The 25278-nt window shown below is 38.9% G+C and overlaps 3 protein-coding genes across 8 annotated transcripts; 2 read left to right on the top strand and 1 right to left on the bottom strand.

Moving 5' to 3' along the window:
- Positions 1-734: 734 nt before the first annotated feature.
- lipt1 (lipoyltransferase 1) lies at positions 735-25081 on the bottom strand. Of its 4 annotated transcripts, XM_026157543.1 has the most exons (5): positions 25020-25081; positions 15532-15637; positions 2182-2716; positions 1404-1625; positions 735-1322 (listed from the first exon to the last, which is right to left on the bottom strand). In XM_026157543.1, the coding sequence occupies exons 3-5, from the start codon at positions 2687-2689 to the stop codon at positions 910-912; spliced, it is 1143 nt and encodes a 380-aa protein (XP_026013328.1). In that variant the 5' UTR covers positions 2690-2716; positions 15532-15637; positions 25020-25081; the 3' UTR covers positions 735-909. The 4 variants fall into 4 exon arrangements, with proteins under 4 accessions (XP_026013328.1, XP_026013327.1, XP_026013330.1 ...); XM_026157542.1 differs by lacking the exons at positions 15532-15637; positions 25020-25081 and adding an exon at positions 3289-3372; XM_026157545.1 differs by lacking the exons at positions 15532-15637; positions 25020-25081 and adding an exon at positions 3201-3282.
- Positions 4750-15517, top strand: LOC113015519 (transcriptional-regulating factor 1-like). Of its 3 annotated transcripts, none has more exons than XM_026157510.1 (14): positions 4750-4956; positions 7670-7900; positions 8016-8432; positions 8517-9254; positions 9525-9562; positions 9657-9759; positions 10029-10377; positions 10577-10652; positions 10736-10875; positions 10967-11070; positions 11918-11975; positions 12068-12153; positions 12293-12406; positions 15075-15517. In XM_026157510.1, the coding sequence occupies exons 2-14, from the start codon at positions 7775-7777 to the stop codon at positions 15108-15110; spliced, it is 2385 nt and encodes a 794-aa protein (XP_026013295.1). In that variant the 5' UTR covers positions 4750-4956; positions 7670-7774; the 3' UTR covers positions 15111-15517. The 3 variants fall into 3 exon arrangements, with proteins under 3 accessions (XP_026013295.1, XP_026013296.1, XP_026013297.1); XM_026157511.1 differs by having other exon boundaries at positions 7627-7900; XM_026157512.1 differs by lacking the exon at positions 4750-4956 and having other exon boundaries at positions 7501-7900.
- Positions 17174-24193, top strand: LOC113015555 (uncharacterized protein C1orf115). Its single transcript, XM_026157565.1, has 3 exons — positions 17174-17243; positions 18691-18954; positions 23343-24193. Exons 2-3 carry the CDS (start codon positions 18742-18744, stop codon positions 23481-23483), a joined length of 354 nt encoding a protein of 117 aa, XP_026013350.1. The 5' UTR covers positions 17174-17243; positions 18691-18741; the 3' UTR covers positions 23484-24193.
- Positions 25082-25278: the final 197 nt, after the last annotated feature.

Below are 25278 nucleotides of genomic sequence, written 5' to 3'. Positions count from 1 at the left end.
TATTAACTTTGTCCCACAGACTTTTATTTTGAAAGTCTGATCATATTTTTGTGCTTGAATTGATATTGGTTCAAATACATGTAATGATATGGTGTTTTAGGCTGATTTTTACCCGACAGTATACACATCAACTTGCATTTAAATATTTAATTAAGAAAATGAATATATACGATAACAGTGCTGGCACATTTATCGGGAGAGTTAGGTGTTATTTTACAGTACATGCTTAATAAAATAATAATAATAAAATAATTAAAGTTAACGGAGAAGGTTACAGTAAATTCATTTTTACCTGTATGTTTTGATTTGTGTGCTTAAAAACTGTTTGATTTATTGTTTTTGTGAATTTCCTAAAACAATTGTGTTTTCGTCTAAATATTTAGATGTTAAATACTAAAGTTATGTTAAAGTTAAATGTTTAGGCCTCTTTTAGATCTTGTTTTGCTGTATGAAAACCTTTTCAAATGTAGTTTTATGCATTTATAAAGAAAAAAGCATTAGCTGATGAGAAAAATGAAGGCGATAATAACATATGAGTTTTTGTATTTTTGTTGTAGTTGTTTTTGTATTTTACCAAATAAAATATAGAAAATAATAACCTGTGTGAATTTTCATGAACAGTTTTCACAGCTGTGACTAAATTACAGCAGCTCCTTTCAAGCATTTCAAATGAAGTGAAAAAGCAGCTCTGTTCACTCAAGAGGGTAAAAAATGAAAACTCAGATGTCCGTAAATGTCTGTTCCAGGAAAACCTCTCAGCTGTGACGATCATTTCCTTTATTAATTGATTAGTTTTTTGGCTCAGATGATCTGCCCATCAGACATACAGACATCTCCTCCATTTCTAAGGTTTTAACCGGCTGTAATGTGGCCTGCAGCCTCTCACTTGTGTTTCATATTTGCCTCGTCTCAGCCCATCACAGTGAGCATGGCATCACACAGGCGGTGCAGTCGTGTGTGCGTTGCCCCGCTCTCTGAGCGTAGCAGTGCGCTGAAGGCAGCGGCGGCTCGATGTGGACAGAACCTCTCTCCAATCAGCACACTGCTTAGCTCGCTGCTTAGCCGCACGGGGACCCACTCCACAGGGACGTCCAAGTGGCAGCTCTCGATTTGCCCGTTCTTCACCTCCATTTGCAAGCGAGCAGAGCAGCGAGCGGGCGGCTGCTCATTCGTCAGCTCCAGCTGCGTCTCCATGGTGAACTTAGGCGTCTTCCCAAATGTCCAGTCCCAGCTCCGCAGCTCCATCTCCATCTCACCGACACCAGGAAACATGGACTCGTTAGTTGGGTCTATGACGGTCAACGCAGAGTGCAGGCCAAACTCTGAAACAAGACAAAAATAAATAAAGCAGAAACGTTTGAATACAGACAGAGCGTATCCTTTGGGGTGCAGGAAGACCGTACCTGTGTTATACTGCTGCACCAGAGCACCCAGGAGCTCCTCCCATTGCAGGGAGGGGGCATGGTCTAGGAGGTTGGCAACAGGCGAGGGGACGCTGGGAGTGGCATTGCTTTGGATGCCGGGGCAGGAAGGGCGGAGCACAGAGGAGAGGGCGGAGCGATCGGCAGAGTGAAGCAGTGTGCAGTGATGGTACGACGACTTCCTGCTCAGTCTGGATGCGGTGCCTGAAAGTAAACAAAATAACAAATAAAAAAAAATAAAAATCAGAAACATGAATGTAAACATCAAAGCTACACAAAAATAAACAGAGAATAGGCAACAAACATGAACAGTAACAAACACAGTAACAATTCTGGATTCTGAATTTGCTATGAAAGAGGAAGAGCTAGCAGCATGTGACCAATCAGAAACATGGAAACATCTACTTTTAGTTTTTATTAATCCAGCTGCAGAGTCGGTGTGTTTAATAGTCTGAGAGCAGATAAAGAAAAATATATTAAAACAACATTTAAAAACAGATATAAAAAAATATGAAGGAATAAATAATCTTTATTTATTGCTCATCAGGCAAACATGAAGACTTTAGACCCTCCAGCTCTCTACACTGTAATAACCACCACCATTGGGTGCTGCCAATGAAGTGTTGATTACAGTAGACCAGGGGTTTCAAAATCATTTATCATTAATTAGTCTGTATGTCTTTTATTTCTACTGTAATTAATTAATCTTCTTCCCTTTTTTGCTTTCTTGTGCTTTGATTCACTCCCTCTAGCCTCGTACCTGAGATCTTGTATCGTCCGTTTAGTAAGATGTCAAACCTGTCGGTGGCCTGGACGTCCAGTCCGGGCCGGAGGCGCCTCAGTGTGTCTGTGACCACCTTCAGGTTCCTCTGCCGATCGTACGCCTTCTTGGAAGTGAAAAAGGTCAGGTTGAGGTTGCCCAGGTCATGGAAGACCGTCCCACCGCCGCTCCGCCTGCGAGCCAGAGGGATGCCCGCTCTCCTCATGACCGGCAGGTTGCACTCGGTCCAAGGGTTCTGGTGGCGCCCGATGACAACGGCGGGCCGATTCCTCCATAGCAGCAAGATGCCACGCCCCTGCAGTTCTACGTTGGCGTCAATCCAGTCCTCCAGAGCCAGATTCTGGTACACATCGGTGGAGTGAGACTGGAGGACCAATCCTGCACTGTCAGAGTCTGTGAAGAAGCTGGAGCTGGATCTGGAGCAGGCTCGCTGGTTTAAAAGAGAAAACGTCCTTTTGATCTGTGACATCATTGTGCTTTCTGACATCACTTCATGTCAGGAGGTCAGGAACATCTAAAATGTCAAAATAAAAGCAACAGGAAATGAATTTGTCTTTTTGTGTGTGCACTTTTTCCATCATAGATATTATTGTCAACGTTTCAGGTGGAAGGACAAAAAATAAAAAAACTGATGGAAAACTCACTTAGCTTAAAATAGCTATCATCTGTAACATTTCACTAATATCTCAATATTTTTTATATTTTACTCAGAAAAGGAATATGAAATATATTTCTGGTAATTGATTAACTGTTTGAACCTTGTCATTTGGCAGAAATTGAGCTCTTAAACCTTTTTCTTTAATAACTTTGAGACATTTCCTTTTAAATTTGGAAACAAAGTTATTTTAATGACAAAAACCATAAAGGACCAGAAGCAGCAACATAAACAGACACTTTGTATCATTGTTTTTTAAACTGCACCACGTTCACGACGTACAACGTAACGTCTGACGACACAGACCCCTGCTTCTCCGAACGTCCTGTAGCTGTTAGCTTACCACTAACTCCTCGCGCTGTTTTTAAAACGCGAGCTGCAGCTGTAAGTCATTTCACGTGCACAAACAGCCACTCACAGACCGTGCTTACCGGGATTGAAAGCGGATGCTGGTCTCCGCAGACCCGGACCGGAGATGAGCTCCTGGTACGGACACGAACTGCAACCAACTTCCGCTTCGAACTTTCAAAGTAAAACTACGCAAAGCCTTACACAGATTTTTATACACCTTATTTTATTGTCACAGTATATATTTGGTTTTATCCTTAAACAACAAGAACAACGAAATAAACAACAAACAATATGAATAATCATAACAAAAACTAATTAAAAATACATAATTGATATATAATAATAGTAAATAAATAACTGAATAAATAAATATATAACTTAAAACAATAATTACAAATTTAAATATCTGTGACAACGAGGAAAAAAACACAATCACAAAATAATTCATTTAACTGGTTATGAATTTGCATGTCCTCCATAATTTAATATTAGGGAAGTTCCTGGCAACTAATTTCTTAGTCGACTAAATGAGAACAAAACGCAGAGTAAAACTAAGGAACACTCAGATATTAAGCAAAATTAGGTCTAACAGGTTTAGACATGAATTGAACACAAATTCCACTTATGTCTGTTTAACATTTTATTAAGAGAAAATACTAACTTGAATGTAACTAATGCATTTATGAAATGAAAGTTTTGATCTGACTGACTTTTATCACGTAACAAAAAACTAAGACAAAGGACTTCGCATCCTACTGCGAAAAAAAAAAGCCTTGCCACAAACTGTCAAAAGGGTAGCAAGGAAACTAATATAGTTACGAAATCTAAATCTAATTTCTTTAAAAAAAAAAACTTTTATAAATGTGTTTATACGTGATGTTCTATCACTTAAAAATTGCTGACAGAAAGAAGCTGAATAACTGCTTTTATTTTGGAAATACAAAGCGTTCAGATTTATGTATTTCCGCCTTTCCTGAGACTTGACTTGAACTCAGTCCTTCACTGAGAAAGCGGCCGTGCTGCACTGCAACATAGCTGACAACAGTTCCACCGAAAGTTTAGTATTCTGTTTATTTATTATCTTCATTTTCCCGAATTAAAATGTACTTTATGTGCTTTAACTCTAATTAACACAGACGTAGATAGTAGAATACAGACAACTGAGGTCTTGTTTTATAACACAGAACTATATATACGTGTATATTTTTTTTTAAATGCCATTATTAACAAAAATTGCATATGCAAAAATATAAATATAAATGTTCTGAGTGCTTGATTATTCTCAAAGTAAACTTCAGATTAGAATAATCTGTGCAGTTTTACTGTCTTTCTTTAATCTGGACTCAGACGTTTCAGGAAGCACCAACATGGTCAACAAAGCCGCCAAAAAACAAAGTGTTTCGAACATCTGCAGCAACATCTGCTGAGATTATAAAATTATTTTACCCACTTTGTTGTAATAGAATAAAGTTGTTAACCACATCGATTCAGTCAGCATTAAGATTGAAAAATCTTCATTTATTCACATATTTTGCGCTCTTTAAGATTCTCATTTGATAGTTTTTGTGTCTTACATTTCCTTCTTTGAACGCGTTGGTCTCCTCGGGCCTCTAAACTCGTAATCATGAGGAAGAAGCGCAGAGTATGAAGAATCGACCAAAGAGAGGAAGAGAGTGTGACCACATCCTGACACACACATACACACACACACGGTCAGAGTCAGTCAGTCTGAGTGGATGATGTTTCAGGTGAGCGCTCATTTTTGCATTTCAAACAAAATGTTTGCTGTCATTCTTCTTGATTTTTACTTTCCGTTTGTTCGTTTGTAATATTTACTGTTGTGCATCAGTCACATTAACCTTTTCAGCATAGACGTTTTCGCTCTAAATGATGCATAGGTTTACAGTTAAGGTGGAAACTCTCTGTCTCTATATAAAAATGTACATGTTTTAAAAGGCTTCATTATCTTTTCTGAAAAAAAAAACATTAAAAAAAAAACTAAAATCCAGATGTGAAAACAGAAGAAAAAGAATGAAATACAATGTTGGTGTTGACCTTCATGTAAAACTTGGAGGTGTCACTTTAAGAAAGGATGAATTTTAATCATCTCTGGGTGTGAATTCTTAGAAGTGTTATCACACATTCACACTTAGTCATATAGGCACCGTGTGGTCTACTTAGTAATGACAGGTCTACTTTGAGTTTAGTTGAATCTTCCATTGCACAGTATAGGTCAGCAGAGCCTTTCTACGCACACTAACAGTGCTTAAACACAGTTATTTCTGACTGCTAACTTTCTTTTCGTACAGGGTTTCAGCCATTGAAGAGGCAGCATTTCTTAACAAGAGCTATATTTGTTAAAATTAGGAAGCTATAGTGTGACCTGATGACGGCAACAGCTAAAATGCTCAACACGTGCCCTATACCATAACAACAAAGAAGTTAGAAATAAGGATTTTCACTTGAAACATGCAATTCTAATTGGACCATAATTTCCAAAGTAAGCTTAAAGTTTGATTATACTGAAAAGAAGACTTGATGGAGTGGACTTGAAAGTAAGACTGACATATAAACTCATTGGAAAAGTGTTCACTAAGCTCAGAGACCAAGTGAGCTGTAGACTAATTTTTCATACACGTCTATAAAATCAGGCTTGTGCTGGAAAACAAAGTTGTCACATTTTTTTCTGAGGTCCTCAGAATATCACCCAGAAAAAATTATTAGATCCATTCTGGGAGAGATGAATGAGTTCATGGAGTATCTAAATGGGTGTACATACCCACCAAGCACTGGACCTCTACTGATGATGTTTTCAGTGCCAAATTTAGGTAGCATTTGTGCAGCCCAAAAGTAATTGGAAATTGGGCTGTGTTTAGTACATCTGATTTGAACCAAATTTCACTCAAGGTGGTCATATTATGTGGGCATTTTCAGGTTGTTGTAAAGACTCTTAGAAAATGATGTCTTGCAGCTACAAGGGCTTTGAATCTGTTGATGAACTGGGGACTTTCTTGTTGGAATTTGTGGAGGTGTTACAATGTTAAAAGATTTGTCTGCTTGCGTGGGTTAGTGGTGTAAAGTAACACAAATAAGCCACAGTCTACAAGTTGCAAAGGTGAAGGCACAACAAATCTCAACCCCTACATGGATACTTGTGGTGGGCACTTAGCCAATGATTCAACTAGCCATGTTTTCTGCTCTGCTAAAGTAAAAAACTATCCTGATGGGTCCTATAGAGTTCAACCACTTTAATCTTGCAAGGTCTTAGCATTGCTTATCCAAACTAATAGAGAAACAAACAAACAAACAAATAGAGAACTAATGTTGTGTTCTAACATCAAAGGTACAAAACAAGTTTAAGTCATCATCCAAAGACAACAACATCTTGTGTGAAACTCCTCACAATCTTGGCGCTCAAGAAAAACAATTAAAATGAGTTTAGGCTTCAGCAAATGCAAGCTAAGTTGACCACTGGCAAGTTCAAAAGCTCTAACCTTACCAACTGGTTTGAATATCCCGGATGAGACCCCATATACCAGAAACTGGCTCTAGGTATATGGCAAAGAGTGCTTTACTTAAAATAGAATTTATCAGAAATAAACTTCCTTCCTTCCATGTCAGCCAGTTATCAGGAACTGTAAGCCAGGACCACCTGCAATACAGTAGGACTGCATTGGACTGTGTGGAAAGGCTTTATTACTAAGAAGAAGATGGATGGAAGGGCAGACCTTTCTCTTTTCTTGATATCTTTTTAGTGTAAAGAGGAAATGCCTTCTCACGTTTAAAAGTTGTTGAGTTGTTGCTCCTGATGTTTTTGCTTTGTGGGATGGAATCATACATTCAAGGCTATATTAGGGCTCCAAAAACACATCAATCTTTGTCTAAATTTGAACTAAACTAAACACTGCCCAGTTTTCAGTGACTGTTTTACAGTTAAATAAAGGCTAACCAGATGTTGCCCCACATCTGGTTTTTAGTATGTCTGTGTGCCTACACAAACTCTCATTAATCATTCATTATCACTTCAACTTAATGTTATTTGACTTCAAAATTTATTTCAATGACAGAAACATTTCATTCTGACCAAAAACTTTTGAACATTAGTATAGCTGCATTTCAAACTCAGCAGACAACCCCTATCAAGACAGATTCAGATCTACTGTAACAGTAAAGGTTTTCAATTGATATTGTGACTAATAAACAACAATCTAGATGTAAAAAAAGCAAAAGAAATGAATTAAATCTTTTTTTTTAACCTCTATTATATATTCTCAAAATAAGACCACACACACTCACAGAAAAATAGACATCAAAAGAGTTTGCTAATAGAGTTTTTTGAGATTTTCCACAAAACAGTAAGCAAATTTTCCTCTTCCTTATCTTTTCTAAGAACACATCTGCATTCATTCTCTGCACAGAACCCAGAGTGTCACTAACCAGGCTTCAATTGCATCACTGCAGATTCTCATGAAGATGCCATCCAGATAAAGCACCATCTACTGACCACAATCATGCACAGAAACACACACACATTCAGGTCAAACAAGTGTGCATGCGCATGACATCATGTCTGACTGTTGGACATATTCTTCATCATCTACCCCTCCTATCACCTACCACCCCTCCCAGACCCCACCTTCCCTCTCCTCCCCCCACTCATTCAGGAACCATGGAAATCCTCCACACGCCAAGGTCATCATTTTTATTTTTTCTTTCCTTATTTAGATAATAATTATTACTGTTAAAAAAATCATCTTACTAACTTCTACTCATCAATTTACTCATTTATTGATTTCCTCATCTTCAGGTTACGTCCCCTCACCTCTTCCCCCAGCAGCAGGGATCCTCTTCCCCTTTCTTCCATCAGCCTCAGATAAACTCCCCTCAGACTCCATCCCCTCACCTCCCTCCTCCCCAGCTGACCTCCCCTCAGTTTGCTTATCCTCCTGTCACCTCTCCCCACCTTATACCCCATGCTCAGGTGACATCCCCTCATCCTGAACAACAGCCACTGATAACCTCCCCTCACCTCCTCTCCCCAACTCAGCACGCCCTTTATCCTGAACTGCAGCCACAGATATCCTCCCCTCACCTCTTCTCCTCATCTCAGCACAACTTCTTCTGCCAGAATCCCGATCCAGACTTGGATCATTCAAACTGGGCCAAATGCGAATCCAACTCTGAACTTTCCTGCCTTCTTAATGGCAACAGTTTCTCCTACCAGGTAAGAAAACAGAAACGGAACTATTTTCTCTCATCCTGAACACAGATTGATCAATAACCTCTCTCTATTTCTGATCTAAAACAGAACCAAACCTCAGCTCATCTGGATTTTCAGAACCAGAACCAGTTCAGTTCTGGTTTACCTCAACATGAAGATTCCTTGGAGAACACACATAGATCTTACGATGCTCAAACGCTTCTTTTCAGTGGTGTGTGCACACATAGTGACACGTCTAATCCAGGTGAGGACAGCTGGAGGCACCTGGAGCCAACCGTTTCCCAACTTCAGTGTGCCGCATTGGACTCCATATCTGCAGGAGCCCATCAAGCTGATCCATCTCCCCACAGGCTCTCTGTGGGAGGGTGGAGTGCCACAGAGCTCAACCCGGCTGAAGACTTCTCCAGCACCCAGTTTTTCCAGGATGGCTACCTGAATGCTCCGCAGCCTTTCTGTAGCCCCACAACTCCTGGTCCAAGTCCTCATTACCCCCAAACCCCAGCAGTCTCCAGCCCCAGTCCTCAAATGCACCCCAGGACGGAAAGAACAGGTTTTCACACCCAGATAAACAGTGATCAGACCTCTGATCCAAGTCAGTACCACCAGCGCCTCCTCTCAAGCCAAACAGAGCAGATGCAGAACCTGACAGGCCTACTTCACACTGCTGGCACGTCTGAGACCAGCTTGTCCACACCAAGACGGGGCCAGCATGTCAGGAATGCTGCCCAGTCTATGAGCCTCTCTACTGGGCTGAACTGGACAGAGGAGTGTGGAGGAGGGAAAGGAGGGAAAGGAGGAGATGATAGTCATGCAGACTGGAACTGGGTATGTTGTTATGCTAATTTAATTTATATTAAAGATTATAGTAAATATGGAAGTATGTACAGTAAATATCAATTTGCTGAAGACAGTAGGTAAATAAATCTCTGTAACTAATATGGGTAAAACAGTCAAGTAACAGACACCAACTATATAAAAAAATATAAAGTTAATTTTAAAAAAGTAGGTGTTTAAAACTAGAAACAATCAAGAAATAAATAATAATGTCACCATACCTTTATTCTGTTGTTTTATTTTTCTTCTGTTAATTTTTAGATGCAAAAAGAGCATACCGCTGAGAGTCTTGACACCAGGTAACCCCAATCCCTATCAATAATAAGCATGTTTATAGTTTTAAATCTTTATTTATACATTTTAATGTCAATGATTCCAATATGTGTGTCACAGGCTGCTGTGTATGGTGTGTAAGCGTGACTTCAGGAGCCTGCCAGCATTAAATGGTCACATGCGTTCACACAGTGGATTCAGATCATCTACATGCTTGAAAAAGGTCCTCAGTAACATCTAAAAAAAATAAATGAAACAAATCAAATCTATAAATCATATATAGAAAAGATACCAACAAGTTAACCAAGTCATAATTCTGAAATCTAATTATTTATTTTATCGGGACAAGAGAGTCAGGTCCCCACACTGCCATCTATACATTGTCATCTAGGCTGCCCCTAGTGGGCTCTTCATGCAAAACAATACAAAGTAAGTCTTTAATATTTATGGATGGATGGATTATTTATTAATTTCTTTGTTACATTTGTTTAGGACTCTGCCCCATCGGTTCAGCGCCCATTCACCATGGTGCTGCCTGTATCTGTCCCAGTGAAATCACGAAGTGTGTCAAAGGCAAGTAGGGGTGGTCAGACAAGAAGCAGCCGCCTCCCTCCAGCTACTGGAAGCACTGCACTCTTCCGCAGCCTGATGCGCCCGCAAGATGAGGAAGATGCTGCCAAAGGCATTAAAGATGGTGAAAAAAGAGTTGCTTCTGCACCTAACAAAGGCACCCGTCACTACACCCCTCCACCCATGCTGTGTCCTCAGAGGGCGGGGCCAGGGTTGTACTGCTCCCTTACCACCAGGAGGCAGCAGAGAGTGCAGACTGTTCAGCTCCACAGTAAGTCATAAAATCGCATTGACGAGCACCTGAAATCTATAACCATCTAATTTTAGCCCATTTCAGCCTCCAAACACTCAACAGTTACGATAAAAACAAAAGCATCGCGCTCATCCTGAGTCGATGAAAAAACAAACAATGAGCAGTATGATTGGATGATTGTCATGACACAATGCTAAAGTTAGCATCTGACTGGCAGATGGAGCCAGGGACCTTGGTGCCAAAGAGACTGCCTTTCTTCCTCCTGGAACACTAACATCAGGAATCGTTAAGCCGTACGTAATGTTTGCTTCTTACCAAAAGATCTTTGTTATTGTTCTATCTACTGATCGTCTGGTAACCTGGTACTGTATCACAGGCAGATCAATTTAGGGCGGGGCTTCCAAGCTGAGATCCCACCGCTTCAAGACCAAAAATATGCCCACTCTGACTCCCACAATGCACTGCTACAGTGGACTCCATGGGATGATCTAGAGCGTCCCGTCAATCAGCACAGAGGTACACAAACACATAGAATGCACAGAAATCTTGCTGTTGTTTTTAGATGATCTTGGAACTAATCTTAGAAATGGAACCACTTTTCAAACAGTGGAAACTCTGCTTATGATGGCTCGATCCAGCGTGGTCCCAGGGGGTGGAGCCAGCGCAGAGTACACTCTCCAAGTCTTATCAGAGTGCAAAGGAGACTTTCTGGTAAAATCTCTTTGACTATTTGGTTCTTCAGTGTGGGCTACATAAAAATGTGTTATTATTGTTTAGAATATTAACATGAAAAATACAACATTCTGAATAGATTACAGAATGGGCCTTTTTTTCTACAGCACCAGGTGAACCAAAATGCTCAGATACACAACAAAAGCCTAAAAGCTTCAAAAAACATCACAATGAAGGTGAAAATAAAACATGCTCAGGAAGAACAAGAAACAACGTAATTGGAAACCCTGCAAAGAAACAAGAAGACCACAAAGAAATAAAAAATACACAAAAATGTCAACAAAGTCATAGAAATAATCACAAAATACAACAAGACACCAGAGTCTAGATTCTACCACAAAGACACAAACATGATCGCATACACATAATTAAAACCACACCACGAGACAGAAAACAACCACAAGATACATAAAGCTCCTACAAAATGACAAAAAAAATCCCCACAAAGAGACAAAAACATCAGAGAGCCACAAAAAGCAGTTACTAAGACAAAAAAGTGACAACAAAGACATATAATCCAACTGCAAAGAGGCAAGAAACAAGAGACAAAAAAACAGACAAAATCCACCACAAGGACACCAAAAAGAGGCAAAAACAACCTTAAAGACACAAACAGCTACTGTAAAACAAAACAAAACAAAACAAACACACAAAAAAAGACCCAAATAGACTCAAATAACACCAAAAAGACAAAATCCACAAACCAAAAAACTATTTAAAAAAAGTATATCTGAAAAAGCAAAAATATTAATGGGACTATAAAAATCTACTTAATCTTACCATGTCAGGCATGACTAAAATGACATCACTTTATTATGTCTTTCAGCTGACGGTAGAGAAGCTGCTATCGACTCCTGAACCCAACAACCACCGTCACCACACAGGTCAGCTGTTGTTCCATCTAACCACAGACTCAGAAATTCACAGATATAAAAAACACAGCACATTTTAATTAATATCCCTATTTATACTGTAGGTGTGAGCTGGAGTGCAGCAGAGAAAAGGTCACTGGTGAAATCTCTGCAGCTCCATCAGAAAGACTTCAGTAGCATCCAGAAAACTGTGAGTTCCTGCTAACTAGTGTTAATGTCTTTCTGCAGTGCCACCAGTGGGTGAACCAAAAGTGACAAATTTTGTAAATTACAATTGCTGTTTGTCTGTAACAAGTAATGATGTATCTCCATGATGTTTGTATCCTCAGGTTCAAACAAAGTCCCTCTCTGAGTGTGTTGAGTTTTATTATCTCTGGAAGAAGAAGCTGAGTCTGAGCACCAAGACATCAACTAGCCTGACAGTCTCTTTGCCCAACACAAATGTAAGGAACAAAAAGTCTTTTTTTTTTTTTAATGATTTAAATCAGAAGGGTTATCATAGCTGTAGTGGCCCTTTTAGTATATCTGAGTTACTGAAATGGACTGCTGTGACCCAGAAGTCTTTTCATTCCCCTAAACTTTATGGACAAACCAATGACTGTCTGCCACTGGTTTGTAAAGTCCAATTTTTAAATTCCAACTTTAACATATTGTGAACCCTTTGATCCCATTAAGGAAAGTGAAGTCATACGTTATTAGCTTATGCTAGCAAGACACATACGCAGATATCCGCTAAGTGTTAAAATCTATTTGAATGTTACTTTACTCATCACAACTGGGACACTTCTGGATGGTCTCTTAGTAAAATAAACTGCAAAGCAAGACATATTATTGGTTAGATAAGTACATTAACAAGTCTGATCATCTTAAGCTATTGCTATATGCTGATAATGTGATTCTTTATATTCCAGAATTACACAAATCAGTTCAAACAGAAGAACCAGTTCAGTTGTTGGCATAATAAGATATGAGGGTGGATGAATGGGTTGATTAAAACATTGGGCTTTAACATTGATGACTGCAGTTTGTTTGACCCGTTTTTCAGAATTAACAATTCAGCTTTTAAACCTTACTTCTCTAAATCAAACAGTAATGTAGCAGGACGTCTACCCTCATTCAAGTACTTATTTTATACCAATTTATCTTTTGTGTCTTTGGGAATTGACTCAGGACTTACTGGTATTTAGCCTGATTAGGGATTTGTGATGTTTTCATGGGACTAGAATTAGGACTAATTTAGACTTTTAAGCTGGACTTTATTGGAGTTAGCTATGCTGTCTTTTAATTGCTCTAAAGTTCTCTCTGTTTGTGTGTGGGTTTTTTTTTATAATCAAGTATGGAAAAGAGTCCTTTTGTAAAGATTTGGGCTTTCAAAGTTTACTTAAATCTTTAACCAGGCCCTTTCTGTAATCTTAGTGATCAGTCAGTAAAATGTCAGGTGCAGTTCCTGTAGAGTCAGTCGCCTCAGAGTTTCAGGTCAGTGAACAGATATGAAACTAAAGGCTGTGCGAATAAAAACCACAGAAACCAAATTCCTGTTATCACTCCACACACACACTGCAGCACAAAACACACACAAAAACACACACCGGACAGCCACTTCCTGTCAAGAGCCGTCACGTTTGTGAACACACTGTGACATGACATTTCAAATAGCCACCGTGTGAGTGTGGTCAGAGCTCAGCAAGTTTCCATTGGTGTCATTTAGAGTTTTATCATCGGCTTCGTGTTTTAGATTTCCATCAGTTTGATTCATTTCAGCTTCCTGTAGGTACACTGTGGTTTTAGTCTGTTTCATGAATCTGTAAATGTGTCTTTACTTTGTTCCATGTTACTCAGGAGGCTGATCTTTTGAACACACACAGTGACATCTTGTTCAGAATCCAAGTCTACAGGCAGCACCTGAGCTGTGTGAAGTTTCTACAGGATGTTTTTGGAGATGAAAGACTGCACACTTTACAGCTACAGATATTTGAAGTTGGCAGGCCACTAGTCAGAGTCATGATAGATAATTAATATGCCCCATACAGCCTTCTACTAGGTCTGCCTCATTGTAGCTTGATTATTTACCATGATGATTTATAAATATCAGCTGGTTATTGAATATAAAAATTTATGTTTGTAAAGGGGATTTCCTACAACTACAAATATAATTCTAATTTAAAAAGTGGTGAGACTGGCGTGGGGCAATTGGTCATGTGATATGGAGTTACGATCTGACTGGGGGTCTTTTTCTTATCATAATGCCAATCTAATGAGTGCTCTAGTGGAATCTATGCAGTCCTATGAAAAACTATCTACACCTGAAGATTCAGTACCTCTAAGAGCCATCTTTAGCTGCAGCAATTCGCAGTAATCATTTTCTGTATAACTTTAACAATTTCTTACATCATTATCAAGAAACACAATCATGACTGCAGCTTTTTACAATGGTGCTTCATGCAGTTATCGAAGCTTGTGGGCATTTGTTTACGCACGGCTCTCTTAAGGTCCCACCACAACATTTAAATCAGATTCAGATCTAGACTTCGACTCAGACCATTGCGACATCTTGAATCTTTTCTTTTTCAGCCATTCTGTTGTAGATTTGAAGCTGTGCTTGGGATCACTGCCCTGCTGCATGACCCAATTTCAGCCAAGCATCAGCTGTGAATGACCTGGTTCTGTGGATGCAAAACAAGTCCAGTTCATCATGTCAAATCACTATTGTCAAATGTCTCCACTTTGCTCTTGCATGTCCAAAAGACATTTCTCCAGGAGTCTTGTGGTTTATTTAGTTGCAACTTTGATAACCTAAGCTCTGCTACCATGTTCTTTTTAGAGAAAAGACACCTTCTCCTGGCAACCCTTCCAAACAAGCCAAACTTGTTCAGCCTTTTTCTAATTAAACTATCATGAACTTAAACATTTAACATGCTAACCGAGGCCTGTAGAATCTGAAATGTAGCTCTTGGGTGTTTTGCACTTTGTCTGAGCATTACATGGTCTCACCTTGCAGTGAATTTGCTGGGACATCAACTCCTTGGAAGACTGTTGCATTGTGTTAACACACTCATTTTGGTGATAACAAGTATCACCTTCTTTTCTAACTTCCTCTTTTTATTTATGCAGGGTCAAAGGTCGTCAAGATCTCAGGCTGCTTCATGAACTGTTGGACCATCGCCCTCTGGAGCTACACACTACTTACCAACACAAGGCTTGAACCAAAACAGCTAAACTGTGTCTGGCTTACTTGTTCACAAAATCACAAGGCATGCTCCTAATTTGATAAAAACCATCTCTAAATCACTAAATGAGCTGAAAAGGAAAACTCCACCAGGACAACCTTTCACCTTGGGTGTTCTGGTGGACACAACAACAGTCGCCTTGAGGTGTATAAATTAAATTGAATTGAATTGAAATCGAATTGAAAGCTTTACAATCCGTTCTGCAAACTGTAGCTTTTCTTTTTTCTGTTATGTCCTTTGACTGTACAATATGGTATTTTAAATGTAAATGTGTTTGTGTGTGTGTTTTAAATTACTGTCAGTTAATAAACCCACAAACTAAGAAAAGCCAAGAGTCTTACTTGAGAGCACCTCCAGACTTAAGCTCAGGCATGTTGGGATATTGTTTTTCTTCCTTAATCCTGTCAGTCTTCTGCCTCTGGGCCTCTGATGCTCAGTAGAGCTCCACTTATTACCACACCAGGGAACAACAAAGAGACAAAGCAGAAAAGTAAACACATGGGGCCGCAGGCTTTCTGTGTGAGTACAGCTCTTCACATCAATGTCCTCTTTTTCAACATCAGAGGAACATGCTAAAAATAAGTGGATGATAATAAGCCTGAGTAACAAGGTGTCAGACACATTGGTGAGGTTTTACCCTCACTATTGTGTCAGAGGTTATCCCAAAAGCTGTTTTCACACATTCACTGCAGACCTGAGATTTTTCTACACAAGACTAGACAAAGGTGCATGTATGAATGCAAACGTAGCATCAAAACCAACAGTTAGGTTAGGTTAGGGTTAGTCAGAGTTATATGCAAGTCAGCCCAAAATCAAATACTGAGTCAAGGCTAAAAAGTTCCTTGTTGAAACCTACAAGTCCCAGGTGAAGATATAAATCAAGACATGTCAAGAGCAACAAGTCAGGTCAAAAGAATAAAACCAAAAAATCGTACTTGACCTGTGACCAGCAATAAATTCCATGTAGACTGGTCTTCCACACCATAGTGGGACAACCCATTCTTTATGTAGCAGGTTTAATATATAATAATATATAAGACCAAAATATTTACAAGCTGTTACCACAAAGTTGTGTGAAATGGCATGTCATGCCAAAGCATTGTGTGACAGGTCACATGACAACAACCAGTGACAGTAATATCCAATCAGAACCATGTCTTACACAGGTCAATAAATCTGAGTAATACACACTGTGTTGTCATAAATGTGAAAATTAGTGCCTAGAAAGACAAAAAGAAAACTTACAAGAACAAGTAAATAAAGGATGATATCTCTACAAACCTGGAAACATATAGAAGGAAAGATATGCATGATGTTTAATCCAAGATGTAACAAACAATAATTATATGCAGTTGATTAGAAAAATATCAAACTTCCATTCATTCATTCTCTTCCGCTTATCCTTATCAGGGTCACTGAGGACCTAAGTCTAGCTACCACAGAGCAAGAGGCCTGGACAGGTCGCTGATGCAGGGCTAACAGAGAGAGAGAGAGAAAGAACCATTCACACTCACGTTCTCACCTTTATCAGACTTACTCACCTAATTAACCACAATATGTCACATTCAGTATACACTATGCAAGAAATAGGTCAGTCATGAAACACAACATACAGTGTAAGCAGACCAAGCAGAAAAGAATATACAGGTGTAATCATAAAAAAAAGGATTTTATTATTCTGCAGAAAGGACAAAATCATTACAAAAATTCAGAATGACAAAAATGAGCTATTTTAGGAACCAAGTGGACCCATAGAAGAGGACAACTTAAGAACTTCTACTTAAAAACCACTTTACAAACCATAACTCTGCAAACTGACCTGCCTAACTGAGAGACAGCTCCAGTTATATAGCAATTGAATGAACTATTGTATACACCAAAGGTGAAAACTACAGAGATAATAGCTAACCATAATACAAGAATGACCCTATTCCCCCCCCTGCGTGGTCACAACAGATGGTTAAGTCCATTCAATTGGCCTCTGCATTTAAACTAGCTCCACCCTCAGCCTCCTCTTTTACTCAAAAAAAGGAAGGACTGGAGCGGCAGCCAGGTAACTCAAAAAGAACAGAAAAGAATCCATATAGCGTGTACCAATGGTACCATAACAAACAATACAAAACAAATTCTGTGCCATCATTTGGACTATAGCTTATTGCTGGCATGGATTAGAAACTAACTCAAAATTTTGAATTGGTTAACTTATAATAACTGAAGCTTTACAGCCCGAAGTAAAATTAAGACAGTAAAAGTTAACATGAATATTACCCGAGTATTTCAGTTGTGCAGTTGTGCAGCCATCGCACAATGTCAGTAACATTGTGCGATGGCTATGATATTTGACAATATACATCATGTTATATTCCATCAGGTCAGTCTATCATCGAGACTAAAGCAGGAAATATCCAAGCTAAAGTTTGTATAGGGACTCAGTCATCGTAGTCTAAGGTGCTTGGAAAGAAAAGCGTCTGGACTTCTTTAAGTTTTCTTGAAGATGTTTCACCTCTCATCCGAGAAGCTTCTTCAGTTCTAAGCTCAACCGGTGGAGAGTCCCAGATCTCAATACATAAATGATAGTGTTGGACTAGGTTTCACTATGGGTTCACCTGAAACCTTGGCTGATTGTGACCAGAACCTGCTTTCACACCTTGGCTCATGTGTTTAGGTAGAGGATCTATAGGGGGTCCATGACCCTCTTGTGGACACTCCCATAGGGCTTAAAATCTGGGACTCTCCACCAATTGCACTTAGAACTGAAGAAGCTTCTTGGATGAGAGGTGAAACGTCTTCAAGAAACGTAAAGAAGTCCAGACGCTTTCCTTTCCAAGCTCTTTAGATCCAAGCTAAAGGTTTTCAGAGTGCACAGTGATGTCCATGTATCTAGGAGGGCTTGTTCTTCATGAATGTTTGAGTACATCTGCCTTTTTTTCCCTTTAAGACTTCAATTCCATAAAAGTTGTTTTGTCTGAGATTACTATAAAGCACTTTCTTCTACTCAATTTGAGCACTTAGTTTATCTCCTTTTGAGATAAAGTGGAAATGTTTTGTGTTTTTCAAACTAACGACTGAAGTCCGCTCAGCTGTTTGAGCTTTCTTCCTTTTCCTTCCTCTTATTTATTTACTTAATTGCTTAAAATAAAACTCACAAAAGTCAGTGTTTCCAGTGTGTCTGTGAAGGTTCTCAGTCATCCAGGTCATCGTAGTCAAAGGAGAGGAGTGTTTCCAGTATTTTCCCATTTAGAAATCTGCCTCTCAGCCATGTTACACTTTCATCTGTTTTTCTTGTTCTGTTTTTTTTTTTTTGTTGACCTAAAACAAACAGCAGATAAGCAAACAGGGAGGAACCGCTGCTGTGCACAAAACTTCAGATAACTTCAGCCTCAAAACTGAGGAACCTCCACATTCTTCTTCTAATCCTGATTTTATGTCAAAGCTCAGAGTTTCCTGTCTGCGCTGAGCTTGGGGCCACTAATAAAGTTTGACTCCTCCTTGCTCCAAAGGTCTCCCTGCCCGAAAGCAGGAGAAGAAAGTCAGACGACAGAGAGGAAGGGATGGGAGCACAGGAGAGGGAGGAGGAAGACGCTTCTTCAGTGGGGAGAAAGTTGCAGAAAACCAGCAAGGAGGTTTATTTCAGCGTCCTGCCAGATAAATATGAACCTCTGATTGAGGATGATGAAGAGAGAGAGGAGACTGCAGAGGAGAAGAAGAGGAAGAAAGAGGCGAGGAAAAAGAAAAGGAAAAATACATGCAAGAAGTACAGAAAGGTAAGAAGTCATGACCTTTGACCTGTGTATGAAAGATCCCTCTACACAGCAGTGGCATGTTGATGAAATCATGGCTTAGAACAGACTGTTAAAGACTAATAAGTACAATCAAGTTCAATTACATTCAGAAAATACATATAGTTCATATAGTTTACATAGAAATAAAAACATGATGCATTATGATGTAAATAAACGATCTAACTTAATAAAATACAGAACTAAAAAACAGCTCACCAGATATAGGTAGTTAAATGAGTTATATGAAACCTTTACCAGTTTTGTAACCTATATTTAAAATTAACAACATGTATTACTGTAATTGAAATTTCATTAAATCACTTCTATCAAACAAAACAAAAAAGAAAAGGAAAAAAAACAAATATGTATCTTTAAATAAATATATAAATAAGGAAATGAACAAAAATATTATTCAATACCAGATTAAAAGAGAATTAAAATTGTATTATATTAAATGCCAAGTTTAAAAATGACTGCTATATTATGCTGTCATGGGAATGAATTTCAGACAGTGGTGGCAGAGTGGTTTTGTCGAAATTGATGGAATTATGAACTCTTGAGCTAGTATTAGTATCAGACTTTGATCCACCATGCAGTACCATCTGGAAAGCATGTGATTGGCAATAGCTTTTTTTTTCAACATGACCATGATCCCAAACACACTGGCAATGCAGTAACAGCATACCTGGATAGATAAATGGTAAACGGTAAATGGCCTGTATTTGTATAGCGCTTTTACTAGTCCTGCCTAGGGATCCCAAAGCGCTTTACACACCCAGTCATCCACCCATTCACACACACACACATTCACACACTGGTGGAGGCAAGCTGCAGTTGTAGCCACAGCTGCCCTGGGGCAGACTGACAGAAGCGAGGCTGCCATATTGCGCCATCGGCCCTTCTGGCCAACACCAGTAGGCGGTGGGTGAAGTGTCTTGCCCAAGGACACAACGACCGAGACCGAGATAAACACACTAACAGTGTTTGGCCTCCCCAGTATTGACTTTGAAGCTCATTAGAATTGTACAAACTCCATTTCTGCTTCTTATACTGTTTCCATGAGCACTTACATGTTTCAATGAATTACTGCACCTATTTTCAATTTTCCTAGTAAAATATAAAAAAAATGAAGGGTGGCTCAAAACATTTACTCACTACTGTGTACAATATAAATAAAGTACATAAGAATACGCAAAATAAATTGAATTTAAAATGAATAAATGAATTAAAGTAAGCCTGGTACAAATAAAAATAAAGAAAATTAAAGATTAACATTTAAGATTTATAAGATATATAAGAGTTTATATAAAACATGACATCATACAAAGTAGCTTAGGCAGTAACCACACATGGAGTTGTTTGCCTGCAGTGCAAAGGTGTTTAGTCTCAGCTCTCTGCAGTTAATTATTGACTTTTCAGCGTCACTACACAGTTCTGGCCTTTGGCCCCCAAAATAATGTGCTGTGATGATTGTATCCCTCTGAGAACAGACAAACATGGAAGTTGTAAAACAGAACTTTTACTATCACAAACACCTTCATTCAGCCTCAGAATGAAGAGTTGAAATGATAAATAACACTATTGAGTCCACACTGAAGCAGAGGACCACAAGCAGTCATTAGATTCATTATTTTCACATCCTCTTTATTTATTTAAAAAGAGTCTAAAACTCTCCAAAATTTACTAAAACCATCTAAAGAAGTTGAAGTTGGGCCAGGCTGTACTTTCATTATTACCACTTTGTACTCATGACATTACAGTCAGTGAGCATATCCTGGTAAATCCTCCTTTCAAATTCTTTGAATGACCAAAATTGACAAAATAGGACCTGAAAGGATTGACCTAGTTCATTATCTCAGCAGGAAAGTGTTTACGATATAGAGGTCAGAGCCGAGGAGCATATGAATTTCTTAAGGACCAAAAGACTCAAAGACAGACTCAAAAATAGTTTCTTCCCAAAAGCCATAATCACCCTGAACTCCCACACACACTGACAACACAGTACCACCCCCATCCCAAGGACTTCCCTCTATAAACAGACTACACAACTACCATAACCACTGTGCAATACTTAATTTTACACGCAATAACCTACACTGTAAATACACAACACTATTTGTTTACTTATTTATCTTTTTTATTTTGTTTTCCCAGATTTGTATATTTATACATTTTATTTATGTTTTTTCTTTTCTAAATACTGTTCATATGTATATAGAGCTGCAGAAACTGTGCATCTCACCACCTTTATTCTCCCACATGTTTGCACTGTGTAGGAGATGCTCTGTATCTCATTGTACATCTGTAGAGTGACAATAAAGGCATTCTATTCTATATCTTTTTGCAACTACAGTGGTTACCCCCTAGTGGCTACCATGCAGAATGCAGGTTTAGGGCACTTCCGCTTTATTACCAAACTCAGAGGTTATCTGTGTTTTACACTGGCTTTGAGTAAGGCTAAAAAGACATTTTTCACCAATATTAAAGAATGTTACTGTTAATGTCTGGAAACATCTCACAAGTTAAACGTTGCCTCCTGGTGATAAAAGAACTAGTTCAAGCATTTATTACTTCTCGGCTAGACAGCTGTAATTCGTTATTATCAGGATGTCCCAAAACCTCAGAGAAGTTATCAACAGATCCAAAATGCTGCACTGAGACTACTGTTCAAGATCCTGCTCCTCACATACAAGGTCTTCAATAATCACCATCTTCTCTTAATGACCTCATAGCGTGGTATCACCAAAATAGAGCACTTTGCTCTCAGACTGCAGGCTTATTGTTCTTTGTAGAGCATTTAAAAGTAGAGCCTTCAGCTTTCCGGCCCCTCTTCTGTGGAACCATCTTTAAGTTTGGATTTGGGAGACAAACACTATCTCTACTTTTATAATTTAGATTAAAACGTTACTTTTTGCTAAAGCATTTAGTTAGGGCTGTGTCAGGTGAGCCCTTAGTTAAGCTGCAATGAGCAGTGTAATTAAAGCTTCTTACTATTAAAAAGTTTTTCCTTCCCACTGTTGCCACATGCTTGCTCATAGGGGGTCATCTGATTGTTGGGCTTTTCTCTGTATTATTTTAGGGTTTACCTTACAATATGAAGTGCCTTCAGGCAAGAATGGTTGTGATTTGGCGCTATGTGAATAAAATTGAATTGAACTGAACTGAAAGTTTGTTATATTTTGCAGACAGTAAAGCAGAAAGTTGACGTCCCAGCAAAACCACAAAATTTCAATTTCGATAAATTTATAAATGTATATATCTCAAATATTGTGGAAAATGTTTTACCCTCTGAACCTTAACATTTTCACAAACTAGGGACAAATTTTTCATTGTAATATAAAGTAATGGACATCTATGGGAAGAGAACTACCAGTGTTAAGCAGAGAAATAACTTGAAAATATCTCATCAGCTGAAATGAAGTTCTTCTTTTATAAATCTGTAGGTCTGTGGTTTGTCAGTCAAACAATAATAGACAACAACTCAGTATGATGATGGTTTACGGAGCTGAGGTTGTTTGGTAATAACTGAAGAGTTGATACTAAAACTGGAACAGAGTAGCTTTCTGTTCTTATGCTCCACACCCTTCCCTTTCTTAATCCCATTTGTTCATTGTCCTTTCTCACCAGACGCGAACCTTTTTTGCCTGTTCTGTTCTTCTCTATCAATAGCAGAGATAAAGGGGATTTTTGCCCCTGTCTTAAATCTATAAACCTTGCAACTTAACCTGGTATCCACCTCCTTGAAATGTAACGACATGTTGCATCAAATTGTCTCGCTCAGTATCTTTCTCTCCTTCTAAACATTTCCAGCCACTACTTCTGTTATGTCATCATGTAGCTGGTCAGTCCTGCAGTAAAATCCATATTCCAAATATATAAACTCTATTCTAATCTACAGGTCACAAAGCCACCGCCTTTAGTATTTACCCAACACAACAAATGAGCCTTTGTTGTGCTGGGTAAATATGAAATAAATAGCTGCTTTGTTTACATATTTGGTTCAGCACTACTAATTTTGCTTCAGTAGGCAACACATTTAAAAAAAAAAAAAGGTGCAACTTTTACCCTCATAGTGGTCTTTGCACATGTTTGCTGATGAACAATATGCATCTGCATTAGCATAACGAGTACAACAAAACAGGAAATGACCATAAACTAGTATTACTCATTATACAACTTCAACAACGGCAAGCTGTGGCTAAAAAAAAAAAAAAAAAAACTGCCCAAGCTGACAAAGACCAATGCTAGAGACAGTTCCTGTATATTACAAGATAGTTTTTAATCTAGTTGTAATTGACCTTAATACCCGTGGTGGGTACAGAAAAAACAAAATTAAAGCACTAATGTTCTTCTTCTCTGGTCTGTTGCAGAATGTGGGGAAAGCACTACGCTTCAGCTGGCGCTGCCTGGTAACTGGTCTGCAGAGCATGGCGTCCGTGTACTCCACACCTCTCTCAGCTGTGGCCACCGTGGTAACAAATGTTCACCAAGCCAGTGGCAGCAAGACATGATGGGACTCGGAGGGACCAGGAGTGTAGCCCCTTATTCCTTGTGTTCAAGCTGACTTTGAATTCATCACCTCTGTTGTGCCTGTTTTGTTTTTATTCTATTTCTGAGATATAAACTGTATATTTACTCGATTTATGAAAACCATTGATACCTGTCACATTTATGGCCTTAGTTTTCAAATTTGAATCGAACCCTGCTGTTGTGTTAAATTAAACAATAGTCTTTCATGTTTCAAAATTCACCTCAAGCAGACCCTTCAGAACACTTTGGGTTTATTTACAGTGTTAAGAAGCTTTCTGTTCCGTGTGGGCTTTGGTAACCACTGGCAACCAAACAACTAGCAATGTCTGTGTACAAATCTCAACGATAACAAAGGAAGCTCCACCTTGTGGTGCTTCTCCACAACTGCACTTTAGAAACTCATTGACAGAGATAAATTTTCGAGGTTCTGGAGCACTAAACAGATATATTCTTCCAGTCAACCAACCATATTTGGATGAAGTAAAGATGCTCTAACAGGACGCTGACACACTCCTCTCCTTTCTGCTCTTTTATGTTTTTATCAAGGTTAGGAGAGTTAGTAAATGCTGTTAAAATAATCAGAATGAACAAAAAAAAAAACTAACTAATTTGTCTTTCATGATGTTTGTTTACATAATCAAAGGTCAGGTACTTTTTGTGCATTTGACAAGTGCTTATTGAAAAATAAATGTAAATATGACAAAAGTGTGAGAACATTTGTTTTTAAGTGGGCGTATTTGTTGACAAGTTATCTGTAATACAACGCAGGAGGTGTAGCACACGCTTTTCCATAGCTGTGGACGATGCAGGGAATAAAAAAGCTTCTACAGCAGCTACACAAAAGAGAGTAGAGCTTTCACATCATCATATATGACAGAGTAAAAACGAAAAAATGTATTTTCCCCCCCCACGCATTGCTGCTTGCGTGTTTCTACATGGACACCCCTTAAAGCTTGTATAATTAAACTTTGGTGCTTTTAGGCACTAGAGTTGTAAAAGGCTATTTTAGGTAACTGCATCCCTCTCAAAACATGAGCTGATATCGATTAGATTTTCTCAGCCATGTTTCGGGTGTAGGATGCCACATTAGCTCTTTAAATGGGCCTCTAGATGCTTAAACACCATTGCTGGCAAGCTGCATTTGACCTGTGGTCAGCTAGTCAAATACTGATAATATTAACTATCAGCAGCCTGGTATGACATCTATGATGCCTATCCAACATGCCTCACCTGTGGACTCTCAGGGTGTCGGACATTAACTGAAGAGTTAATACTAAAACTGGAACGGAGCAGTCTTATGCTCCACAGTAAGTGTTACATCATCTTTCCCTTTTTATTTAAACTCCATCTTTCATCATCCTTTTTTCTATTTAAACATCACCCCTTGTCTTGGTTCTTTTTTTCTCCAGCATCCATATCCTCCTTTACTTTTACAAAACCCCTCATTTCCTTCTTCAGTAATTTTCTCCACTGTCTGCAGAGCTTAATTTATTTTCTTTCATTGCCTCTGGCTGTACCTTCTCTTTTCCAGTACAGGTGGTCCTGGTGCCGGACCGCACATGACCTCCGGGTGTCGCTGTACCGCTGTACTGAAAATAGTCCCCGCTGTCGGGCCTTATGGAGAAAAGAAGGCGTAATAAAGTTGGCCCTGAATATAAGCCGCCTCCTGCTTGACAGGTCAACCACTTTCTTGTGACAGCAGCGGCTGTTCAGACCTGACCGGCACGCGCTGCTCAGAGGTCTGCTGGAACAACATGTGGAGCTCCTGAAGAGTTC

The sequence above is a fragment of the Astatotilapia calliptera genome, chromosome 23 (genome assembly GCF_900246225.1).
Source record: "Astatotilapia calliptera chromosome 23, fAstCal1.2, whole genome shotgun sequence".
Classification (NCBI taxonomy): Eukaryota; Metazoa; Chordata; class Actinopteri; order Cichliformes; family Cichlidae; genus Astatotilapia; species Astatotilapia calliptera.
The sequence above is the reverse complement of the archived record's forward strand: the minus strand, read 5'-3'. Positions and strand labels throughout refer to the sequence as shown.